We start from the raw sequence: 12,765 nt of genomic DNA, 5'->3' as shown, positions 1-12,765 counted from the left end.
GCCCAACCAGAGTCGCTCTGCGCGCGCGCGCACTATGGCACCCCTGTACTTCTCGATGTCAGTGACCTCCAACTTATTTTTAACTTCTCTTATTTCTTTTGTAAAAGTTCCAGGCTGTTGAGCCTCAATGCCTAGCAAGAAGTGCAACTGGCTTTGTAGTTGTGTTTCCTTCTCCTTTTCTTTATGACGTATGACGGACGATCTTTCTATTGCACTTATCTTAACGTCACTTTTTAGCTGTTCCCAGACAGTGATAAGTGACCCACTTTCTGTTCCGATTGCCTGCTCTAATTTTTTCTTTACACCAGTTGTGAATGGTTCATCATTCAGTAGTTTTACATTGAATTTCCAGGTATCCCAGCTAAAACGAGTTTTTCTTTGCTTCTGACCTATTGTAAACGTCACCATGCTGTGGTCGCTGAAGGACAGCGGTTTCACGTTGTAGGCCTCGCACAGAGGCATAAGACCCAGTGATACGTAAACTCTGTCCAATCTTGCGTGACTTTCGCCTTGAAAATGTGTGTACTGTGGTGCATTCATGTTCGACAGAACACACGCGACGTCCTCCAGGCCAAACTCATGCACTGGGCTATTTAAAACCATCGCACTCAAATCATGTGTCAGCGGTTTTTTTGCTCTATCAGCGCTCGAACAGACGCAGTTGAAATCGTCAAGAAATATTACGTGCCTTTCGCAGTTTAAATACACTTTCAAACTTTCAAAAAAAGGCGGCGATCCACTTCCTTATTTGGCGCATATACACAAATCACTCTCTATGCCATTTCCGAGTACAAAAAATCTTACTTAGTAATACATGTGGTTTTCTTGCTTTTATATGCAGCAGAGGAAAGCTCCCTGATCGAGGCGGTGGGCTCTTCGCAAAAAACAGATATTTTAGCGCTAATTTTGGAAGTATGGATTTTACTACGAGAGTATAAAAATCGACACGTGGATTTGCAAAAACCTTTTAATCACGACGTAGTTGTTTGTGTTCCATAACTTATAGAATTTTTGTAAAATACCAAACAAACCTTGTCCGCCACCTCAACACCCTTTAAAAAGGGTATTCATTATTTCATCACCCTTTTTCCCAGAAGGGTGTCAAGCTAAAATTTAGGGTGTTCGAACCTAAGAAAAGGGGCGTAAAGAAAAAGAGCGTAAGAAAAGACTGCCCACTAAGAAAAAAAGGTGAAGAGACCTGCAACTTTGGAGGCATTTTGTACCTGGCTACACCGGTGGACTGAACCTTTTCTACAAGGGAGGTGTTTTGTACGTCACGATGTTTAAAGCAATATGAATGGGCATATCAAATATTTGAGTCTTCGAAACTTTGATGGCGCGAGTGGCCAATGATACAAATCTAAGTATATTATCACACGTTCAGATTCCAATGGCGGCCTGTCCAGCTTTAGGTATTTTTAGCACCCTCTGCTGCGTCACAGGTCTGACCGCCACCGTGGTCAATTGCTTCGCAGCCACTGTAGACTGAGGGCCATGGGTTAATTAGCGTATTCAGCAGCGGTGGCGTAGAGGTAGAGCATCCACCTCGCGTGCAGAAGGACCGTGGTTCCTATCCCTGTGCCGGACAATTCCCACCGGATTTTGTTAAAATCCGCGTATTGATGGAATTGCAGAATGGGGGTTGGGGTGCGGCCTGACCCCGGCGACCATTGCCGACAACGCACTCCCTCACCAGAGCAGTACTGGCCACCCTGGTGTAGTAACGGCCACAACCTCTCCTGGATACACCAATTAACAGTGGCTGCGAAGCAACTGACCACGGCGGCGGTCAGACCTGTGACGCAGCAGAGGGTGCTAAGAATACCTAGACCCGGACAGGCCGCCATTGTAATCTCAACCTGGCAACGTTTAACACGAGAACCTTATCTAGCGAAGCGAGTCTAGAGGTGTTGTTCTTCTAATTAAAGGACATTAAATGGGGTTTCATAGGGCAGAGTGAGGTTAGGAGTAGAGGTGAAGCCTTTATGGTGCTGAAAATTGGACACGTCCTGTGTTACCGTAGTCTACTGGACAGAATAGAACTGGGAGTGGGATTTCTAGTCAACAAAAGCATAGCTGGCAATATAGAAGAATACTATAGTATTAACGAAAGGGCAGCAGGTCTTGTAATTAGGCACAATAAGAGGTACAAGATCAAGGTGGTACAGGGCTACGCGCCCACATCCAGCCACGACGACCAGGCAGTGGAACGCTTCTTTGAAGATGTGGAATCGGCAATGGCTAAGGTAAAAACACTATACCGTAGTTACGGGAGACCTCAATTCTAAAGTAGGCAAGAATCAGGCTGGAGACATGGCAGTCGGGAACTATGGTCTAGGCTGTAGAAATAGCAGGGGGGGGGGGGGGGGGCTACTAGTTGAGTTCGCAGAACGGAATGACCTACGCCTAATGAATGCCTTCTTCTGCAAACGGGACAGCCGGAAGTGGACGTGGAGGAGTCCGAATGGGGAGCATAAGAATGAAATAGACCTTATATTATGCGATAACCCTGGCGTCGTGAAGGATGTGGAAGTGCTCGGAAGGGTAAGGTGTAGTGACCACCCTATGGTAAAATCTCGAATTAGGCTAGATTTGAGGAGGGACCCTAACAAGCTAGCACGAAAGAAGCCGATTAATGAGCTAACAGTAAGACGTAAAGTAGAATTCAGGATCGCGCTGCAGAACCGAACTCTTACCGAGGAAGCAGAGCTTACGACACAGGAAGCCAGCGATAACCTTACACGCATTATCACGGAGTGTGCAGTAGACGTCGGGGGCACGATGGCTAGACAGGATACTGGTAAACTTTCTAAGGAGACAAAAGATCTAATTAGGAAACGGCAAACCACGACAATCTTCACTCCAGCTGACAGAATAGAAGTAGCGGAGCTTTCGAATTTAATCAATAAGCGTAAGACAGCTGACATACGGAAGTATAATATTGAGAGGATCGAATACGCTGTAAAGAACGGAGGTAGCCTGAAAGCAGCAAAGAGGCGTCTTGGCGTGGAGAAAAATCAAATGTATGCGCTTAAAGACAAGCAAGACAATGTCATCCCAAATAGGGATAAATAGTCACAATAGCCGAGGAGTTCTATAGGGATCTGTACAGTAGCCGGGACATCCAGGGAAATACCGAACTAGCAAGTAGTTCAGAGGAGATAGACATCCCACCAGTAACGACCGAAGAAGAAAGGAAGACTTTGAAACAAATGAAAGGGGGCAAAGCACCTGGTGAGGGTCAGATAACAGCAGACCTCTTGAAGGATGGTGGAGAAATTGTACTTGAAAATTGGCAAACCTGTATACGCAATGCCTAATGACCGCAAGTGTACCAGGATCTTAGAAGAACGCGAACACCATCCTAACCCATTAGAAAGGTGACATGAAGGACTTGACAAGTTACAGGCCGATCAGCTTACTGTCAGTCGTCTACAAGGTTCTTACCAGGGTAATCGCTAACAGAATTTAAGCAACCTTAGATTTCAGTCAACCTAAAGAATAAGCAGTGTTCCGTAAAGGCTATTCAACAATGGACCATATCCACACGATCAATAAGGTGATAAAGAAGTGCGCTGAGTATCCTGAACCCCTATATATAGCCTTCATAGATTATGAGAAAGCATTTGACTCGGTCGAAACCTCAGCAGTCATTCAGGCATTACGAAACCAGGTGGTAGATGAGCAATATGTAAGAATACTAGAGGATATCTACAATGGGTCCACAGCTACCATCATCCTTCATAAGTACAGAAGTAAAACACCTATAAGGAAGGGTGTCAGACAAGGAGACACAATCTCTCCCATGTTATTCACAGCATGTTTACTAGAAGTATTCAGAACGTTGGATCGGAAACAGGTGGGAGTAAAGTTTAATGGAAAATACCTCAGTAACCTCAGATTTTCTGATGACGTTGACTTGCTAGTTAACTCGTGCGACGAACTGCAAAGCATGCTTTCCGCACTGAACAAACAGAGTAGAACCCAGGGCCTGAAAATTATTATGCAGAAAACCAAAGTAATGATCAATACCCTCGGGACAGCACAGCGGTTTGAGATAGGTGGCGAGGCAGTAGAAGTGGTAAGCGAATATATCCACTTAGGCCAAGTTGTGACCCCGGGCCCCAACCATGAGGCAGAGATAATTAGAAGGATAAGAATGTGTGGAGTGCATACGGCAGACATTCTCAGGTAATGAATAGCAGCCTACCATTGTCCCTGAAGAAGAAAGTGTATGACAGCTGCATTTTACCGGTACTCACCTACGGGGCAGAAACTTGGAGGCTCACTAAAAGAGTTCAACCTAAATTGAGAACGACTCAGCGGGCAATGGAGCGGAAGATGATAGGTGTAATATTAAGGGACAAGAAGAGAGCGGAGTGGGTGAGGGAACAAACGCGTGTTAAGGACATCTTAGTAGAAATTAAGAAGAAGAAATGGACGTGGACAGGGCATGTAATGCGAAGGCAAGATAACCGTTGGTCATTAAGGGTAACAGAGTGGATCCCTAGAGAAGGCAAGCGTTGCAGGGGGCGGCAGATGGGCAGATGAGATCAAGAAGTTTGCGGGGAATGATTGAACGCAGTTAGCACAGGACCGGGGTAGTTGGAGAATAATGGGAGAGGCATTTGCCCTGCAGTGGGCGTAGATAGGCTGTGATGATTATAATGATAAATTGGCATAATTTATTACCAGTGAAGCTCTTTAAGCCTGAGCTAGTTTCGGTGGCGTTAGCAAAAAAATACAAAGAAAAAGAACTGCAGCACCGGTAAAGGGTGCACAACCGCAGATAGGGTATTATAACAGTGAAGTCCGCTTTCGAGCTTGTTAGAGTGTCAGCACAAGGGGAGTATGCGTATGCGCACTACTTACTATACCATTTCAAAGGTACTAGTCTTTTTTGGATTCTAAAAGGCAAAAAAATTGGCGCAAATTGTAATAGTGATGCAAGGCTGAAGAAATAGCCTAGCTGGTGGCCGACCTAGCTTGTTTCCCCCTTAGATCCCCTGGCAGTAAGGGGGGCACACAATGCAACAGCCTTGTGAAATCCGGTTGAACTTGGCCTCTCCCCTCAGCGGTCATCCTAGCTTAGCAAGAACATTGCAAAGCTTCGCAAACATAACAAAACTTAGCAACACCGGAAGAAACTAGGTCGTCCCCCAGCTCCGCTGTTCTTTTTTTTGCAACTGAGTACCTCTTTCACACCGTTTCAACACCCTACAGAAAGCCAAGCGTGTTGCAGTCGCTAAACACCTTTTTCGTTACACGACTATAGTCTTTTTTTTTAATTTTGAAGGTACAATTTGGTGTTTCACGTGCCAAAGCTAAACTTGGGGCTTGAGGTGCACCGCATATGGAAACGAACGATCTTTGCATAGGAGCAATTATTTTTTTGCGTTTGAAAATTTTTTGCGAGAAGAGGAGTATATGAGGGGATGTCTTCTTCTTTACAATGCTATTATGCATTCAAGCATGGCCTAATTCAATGAACAGCTGAACACCTTTTCCACACTTTTCCAACAGCCTAAGGAAAACCAAGGGTGTTGAAGTTGATCAACACCCTTTTTTTATACAAAAAGGGTGTAGAGCTAGGAAAAGGGTGTTGAGATTCAAGGAAAAGGGCTTATGGGGCTCCTAAAACCCTTTTTTCACTTATGTTATACCCTTTTTGGATAAAAAGGTGTAAAAAAGTTTAGTGTGTTGTCAACCGCGCACATGGGGCCGTAACAGCTTAGTGACACCTCGGTCAGGGAGCCCTCCCACGGTCCGGCGACTATCAATAAGACAATACCTGTATAAGTCCGGCCCAAATAAAGTTTACTTATTCTCCTCCTTATCCGAAAAAGCAGTTTCTCCCATGAAGTACCCACACGACCCGGCTATGTTGCTTATGAGGTTCACTCAATTTCGTAAAGACGTGGCATATCGCTGGCACCCCTGCTGGCGCTAGTGAATGCTGCGAGTTCATTGACTCGTTACGTGTGCACAAAACAGCACATGTTGTCAAGGCTGGGTTCGCAGAGCTTTCATCGCCTCACAAGTGGTTCTGCCGGCTTTGCAGTAACTGTAAATAGGACACAGCAACTCACTATTCAAAACAAAACGTTTATACTGGGGTTCCGCATCAAACAGGAAAGAAGGACGCTTTATCTCGATTTCCTGGTTTGAGGCGGACCCAAACAAGTGCGTTCAATGACCCTGACTATGGATCCATTTGTATAAAAGCCGCTGGGAATGCCATTGCCGTCACCTAGCTTGGACAGTTGTCGATGCGCTTTTAGGTCTTCAGAAAACCTCCTGTACGTATTCTTTCCTTTTTAACTGAACATTTTAAAGGATTAAATTTGCAAGAAACCATTTACGCGCCTCTATTTTCGTCGCGTTTCATGCTATATATGCTTTAAAAAATTTGAATGAAGCCAAAAATGTTACTGAAATCAAACTTATGATGCAGGCATCCAGTGTAAATTCATTTAAACTATCTCAGTAGGCGTTGTCGCAAACTTCACAGAGCGCGGACAAAACATAGCCATTCAGCCCCAATCAAGCGCTCCGTTCGAGAAATATCCACACAGCAAAAGAGTGCTGGGATCTCCTTGGTTTGCAACGCAGAAAGGTATAAAATGAAATTAGTTCTTTGAAGAATTACCTTTAAACAACGTTTCCAGAGTCAGCTTAGCTCCGTAAGTACTCAGTGTTAATTATTTTAAGTTCCTTTTTTTTGATAGAGTTCTTACTGGGATTAGTATTGAGAATGTTTGCCAACGTTGATGTCAAACGTGTGATTCTTTACTACATGACAATGCTTCATTATCCTTCAAGCACTTCAGAGAAAGAAGTTTTAGCGGTCCACTGAAAAACTGCATTTAATCTTTGTCTAGGTACTTCCGTTGCACAGACCCCAGTCACTGACGGCAGGATGAAGCTTACCGTCACTCTCCTCCTGGCTGTCTTTAGCGTTGGATGTAAGTATTGCTAAGGCCTTACACCTGGTTGAAACGAATGACCAGAAGTGAGAGGGCTATATCTATCAATAGTTATTTTTATTGGCAGTACTCGTAAAGGTGCCATGAAGCTAAAACACAACTTTGTTTGATTTGAATGAACTCGCCTTTGGTAACTTATTCAACTCCCCTCCAACCCCGAAAGACGTTTTTTTTTTAACCAAAACACGCGAGAAATATTGAATCACTTTCAATTCTTGCAGTAGTGACGTATATGGACAGGAGTGACGTAATATGGACAAGCGCTAGAAACATAGTTATCGACGTTATTCGCTTCACACAGAACACAAATAAGCCGGAATGGGAGTAAATGGCTTGTGTCATAACTCAGTAGCAATTCGGAGTTTTCAAAATTCCTTCCAATGGGAGTTTCGCCTTACTCCCATTATTTCGGCAGTTTTTTCAGTAGCATATGGGAGTTTCATTTTACTGCCACTACAATGGGAGTTTACAGGGGTACCATTGGGAGTGTATTGTTTCCTCCAACTGGGAGTTTTCAGGGGGCGCATTCGAGGTTTTTTTTTGTGTGTGTTTTTGTGCGCTTCATATATATGCGCTGCAGTTGAATGTATTACTGCATTTGGGAGTTCTTAATAAGGGCACAGGCCGCATTTTTATTTTTCGTTGGGGATCACGTAATGTCTAGTCTTTTTCCGCTTCAAACGTTGAATGGCGGAACGTGAAAAGTTTGTTTTCTGCACAGTCAATTTATTGCATAAAAATTACATGAATACGATACACGTGTGAACACGTTAATAAGACAATAAAAACACTGAATCAACAGAACACCTACATAGAGAACACAAGGTATCTTGGTAAGAACTTTATCTACTACAACACTCCTCAACGAAAAAAATTTAAGCCATTTGCAAACAATGAGGTCAGCATGTCGTCGGTGCGCTGTTTGCTTGCACCTGCCTCCCAAACGCTGACGTTGCCGCACCCCCTGGCACGTTCTTCTGGAAGCCACAACAGCACATTGATTAGGGGGATAGCAAAACGCTTTAAATCTGCGGTAACAAATACATAAGCATATTGTGCATCTGACCTGAAAAAAAAAGAAAAAAAGAAACGGCACTGTAAAGACGCTGAACTTGTCACTCTTGTGTCCAACTTTCCGTAATGTCTGAATGTTTGTTTAAAGCTACGCAAAATTGCACTTCTGTCCGAGACACCTGCGCTCACTAGTTCGTCAAAACGAAGTGTTCTGCTGTTCAAAAAGGTGCGCGACCCTTGTGGTGACCAACTTCTCAAAATGCTTCCTTTCCCTCTTTTCCTTGCCTGTAGTGTTCTGGGAACGAGCTTCAGGTTTTACCCCCCGCACTGCCCCTCTCTCCCCTCACCGAAAGTTAGGGAAAAATTTCGGTCGGTGTGACACCTGCGCGTGCCCCCCTTCAAAAAAAAAAAAAATAAAATAAGCAGTCGTCTGTCGACTCTACAGAATGCTCCCTCGAATGGAGTTTGCAGGTTATAGTTACACGCGCCTAGCGTACGGAGAGCTCCCACGGGGCCCCGACCTTCTCCCTTTCCAGTGAAAGCAATTAATCGCCGGCGGCACGCGGCAGTCACCCTCCTCGTAGCAGGCGCGGCTGGCACCACACCTACTTCTCAATAAAAGCGGCCGCCCTGCGACGTTTGACCGGGCAACTTCACCCTCGCTTGCCAGTAAGCCACAGACACAGCCTAACAAAAACACCTAACAGCCGTCCACAGTTCGGACAGTTTTCATTCTGCTTGCGAGTGTGAATGAGTGAGTGTTCCGCTCGAGACCCGCGCAAATACGCATTGCTTTCACACCGTTCGGCCTCCCCAATGACGTTCCCGGCATGGTGCCGTCTTTCACGCACAACGCTCACCTCCAGTGGCGGAGAATCGCCCGTGCAGTGGCGCGGGAAACACGTTGAGTTTATTTGACGCTAGAAGGGGCACAAGTCTCCCAAAATGTTGCGTACAATAAAAAACGTGAAAATCTTACCTTCAACCACCTCGCAGAGGCACAACCGCGTTGTTTTTAACGAGCCACTCTCAGCGATCACTGCATTTAGGCCTCGCGTCGGCTCGCTGGCGTATTCCGTCGGCTCGAAAGTCGGTGACACGGAGGCGACGTTGCAGTCCGTCGCACGTCAGTCCAGGCTGGTTCCACAATGTTCGCAACGAGCTTCGGTTGTTGGGAAGCACTTCACATCCGTTCGTCCGGCCGCAAGTTCACACTGGCAAGAAATTTTCGGGGACGCTGGAGCTCACACGACACCAAGTGGCAGCCATTTTGTAAGGACGCGTAGAGGAGGAAGGGGTGAAGGAGGAGGAGAAGGAAATGGAGGCGGCGTGGGAGTTTTTAATACTCCCATTAGGACAAACGTAGTAATCACAGCCAGATACTGCGTTTTGTGAAGAGGTACAACCGTGGTAAATGCGCTTATTTACGACGGCTTGTGGCCCCCGGTGTAAACTGGCAGTTTTTCCACCATCATACTACCACACGTGGGAGCAGGCCGCCTGTCGTGAGGAGTTTAAAAGACGTATTCCAGCCAAGAAACTCCCATTCAGGCTAACTTGTGTTTTGTGTGTTGAAACGAACAAACGGAACTAGAGGCGCGGCTACAATCGCCCAGTCCTGTTGCTTGGTGCTGCCTTATGTCAGCGGCCGATAATCGCACAACTGACGTCATAGAGAAATGGCCGAGAGTTCCTAGGAAGAAGCCACTGCTTCGTCCGTTTTTCTCAGTATCGCAATTATTTGTTCGAAGTTCTCAATGAAATGTGTGTCATTGCAATCGGGGCAAAGCAATCTTCTTAACGAACCAAGTTTCTATTTTGTCTTTATGGCCCCAAGCTTCACCTATACAGCGTACAACGCAATAGCGCTATCATACTCGAGGATGAGGAAGTCCCTGCAGTGCGCCCGCCGCAAATATATGGACGCATTCATCCCACGTGTAGCAAAGAGAGTTCGCGCTATGGCACATGACACCGTAGCGCTGATTGATTGATTGATTGATTGATTGATTGATTGATTGATTGATTGATTGATTGATTGATTGATTGATTGATTGATTGATTGATTGATTGATTGATTGATAATGGGATTCACTTTGTAACAGGGTAACGACATGTCCATAGGAATGACCGCGAGTGGTGTGAAATGTCCTCTCCTGCTCGCATGCCATCCCTTCTCGCAGCGCTTTACGAACAATCCCGGGGGTTTCAGTGGTGGCCGCAAGGTAGCGCTGCGGTTATTTTGACTCACGGTCAAAGCCACCAACGACATCGGCATTTCGACCGCACGGGGCCCTAATAATACGCGTTAAAATTGCGAACACTTCCCAGATCATCATATTTGACACGTTGCCACTGACCACTTCATTTTTTTTATTTTTGAGCATTTCTGGTCAGGAACTCCGCTTCCCTAGTTTGATGTGTCCACCGTCATTGGCGAAGAGTGAGACCTACGTGATTCCGACGCGCTGAGAACATATTACTGCACTTATTGCGCTTGACCTAGTGGGTGAGTAAGTAGAACTAAGTACCTGTAAGGGTTTAGTGGGGAAGCTCCACTTGCTCCCCTCCTGTTTCGGTCCTCCAATGATAAACGCAGTCGAGGTTTGCTGAATTCAATTTATGTTTCCCGCGTTCCAACTGCTGGCCCGGCATCTGTTGGGACCTTTTGTAACTTAACTGACCTTGGATCTCGAGACGCGACCTAGAGGCTGAAGCGCGAGCGCTTATTTTATTTTGTTGTTAAAATATTGTTTTTCATTATTAAACGAGTTGCAATAAAAACGGCGATCATGCGGGGCTTCTTATATTAAATTGTTTCACCAGCCATCGGGGCCGGCAGTTAGGTGACAAGAGCTGCCCGTTTGTTTCGTAGACTCAATAAGCAAAACGGAAACAAACAAACGCGGGAAAAGTAAGCAGATGTGGTGGTGCCTTGGTGCTTGTTTTCTTCGTTTGCTTTTTTTTACTCGCCTTTTCACTTTTTACTCGCTTTTTTTTACTTTTTACTTGCCTTTTTTTATTTTTTACTCGCCTTTACTAAGCTATTTTACTCACCGATTACTCGCATTTGGCATTACTCGTAGCTGAGGTTACATTACCACTGTTCTATTCACTTGCGTACTTGCGAAAAGTTCGTAAACTCCCAGCATGTGTTACTGATCGCCATTACATGGCAGCTATGAGGGCTTATGCACTCACTGGCAGACCGAAATCATCAGAAATGTTACGTACATTTCCAATAGTGTCTATGAATTAAAACAGACTGAAAAAAAGACAGGCCATGGTCGGAACTTCCCAAATGTTCCAGTCTGTTATGTTACGAATGCATCAGTGCTCTTCAGACGCAACATGGGCAATATACGTCTGCTCTGGTTTCTTTCAGGCTATGGCTACATTTTGGGTAAGCAGATGAGAAGCATTTAGTGCACTTTATTTGCTGTGCTGGTTTTTCGCTAACCTGGTGCAGCGACATAATTCCTGGTGGAAGCAAAAATTTGCATACGAAGCAATGTTTAGTGCAAAAATGGCTAATCCCACACAGAGGTGGTAATCGACGTAACGCGAAGCTTTAATCGTACCATGCATGTGTTGAAATAAACTGACGTGTGGCCTTCTCTCTTGTGTTATCGCGCTTGGCGCAGTTTATCATTTTTCAGAGCGGTAAACTGTGGCGAGTGGGTCGAGAAATGCGAGGCGTTAGCAGAAACGTTCAAAGTTTCAATCTCCCTGGCGAAGGCGACACAATCTCCAAGAGTAGAGAACGTAATACACGCAGGAACCGAGGCTTCCCCAGGCGCCCCCTTCCGCAAGTAGCTTCCCCGGTGGACTCATTGGGCGGGCACCGATGAAGCGAGGGTTTTCTCGTCTAACTTCGCCACGCTACCCAGCTAAATGCTCCGCGGCGGACCTACCGGGTGCTGTCCGAGAAAGCGAGCGTTATCCCGTGTAACCTTCCCACGTCCCCCCGAAAGTCGCTTCACAGCGGACCCATCGGACGTGGTCCGAAAAGGTAAGTAAGCCTTATAGTGTAACTCCTCCAGACGCCCCACTGCAAGTCGCTTCCCCGGCAGACCTATCGGGCGCGGTCCAAGGAAACGATCGTTATCACGTGTAACTTTCACATTTCCCCATCAGAAAGTCGCTTCCCGGCGGACCCGTCGCGCGTGGTCCGAGGAAGCGAGGCTTATGTTTTGTAACTCCCCTACGCCCAGCCCCGAAGGCACTTACCCGGCGGACCCATCAGGCGTGGTCCGAGGAAGCGGCCACAATTTCATGTAACTCCGCCACGCCCCCCAGCAAGTCGCTTCCCTGACGGACCCATCGGGCGCCGTCCAAGAAAGCGAGCGTAATCTCGTGCCACTTTCGCATGCCCCCACTCACAAATCGCTTGCCGGCGGACCCGTCACGCGTGGTTCGAGGAAGCAAATGTTATCTCGTGTAACCCCTCACCCCCAAGTCGCTTCTCCAGCGGACCCATCGGGCGCCTTCCGAGAAAGCGAGCATTATCTCGTGCAACTTTCCCATGCCCCCACCTCGCAAGTCACTTCCCCGCAAACCCGTCATGCGTAGTTCGAGAAAGCGAGCGTTATCTCGTGCAACTTCCCCATTCCCCCACCTCACAAGTCGCTTCCCCCGCGGGCCCATTGGGCACCGTCCGAGAAAGCGAGCGTTATCTCGTGCAACTTTTTAAAGTGCGATGCACTTTATAAGCGATCCCGAACCTTCCGCCGTCCGCATTGCTCCTCCTCCTCTCCCCTAGCAA

At 46.4% G+C, this 12,765-nt stretch overlaps 1 protein-coding gene across 1 annotated transcript in view; it reads right to left on the bottom strand.

The window, feature by feature from the left end:
• Positions 1-12,330, bottom strand: part of LOC144139619 (uncharacterized) — a 39,872-nt gene extending 27,542 nt beyond the window's left edge. Inside the window, exon 1 of the mRNA XM_077671915.1 lies at positions 12,231-12,330. Within this exon, the coding sequence (XP_077528041.1) occupies positions 12,231-12,243 (13 nt within the window). The 5' untranslated portion in view covers positions 12,244-12,330. The remainder of the gene's footprint in view (positions 1-12,230) is intronic.
• Between the last annotated feature and the right edge of the window lie 435 nt (positions 12,331-12,765).

Source organism: Haemaphysalis longicornis, unplaced genomic scaffold (assembly GCF_048455015.1).
Source record: "Haemaphysalis longicornis isolate Haplotype H1 unplaced genomic scaffold, Haemaphysalis longicornis Haplotype H1 scaffold_5, whole genome shotgun sequence".
Lineage (NCBI taxonomy): Eukaryota > Metazoa > Arthropoda > Arachnida > Ixodida > Ixodidae > Haemaphysalis > Haemaphysalis longicornis.
This window is presented reverse-complemented; position numbering and strand designations above follow the sequence as displayed.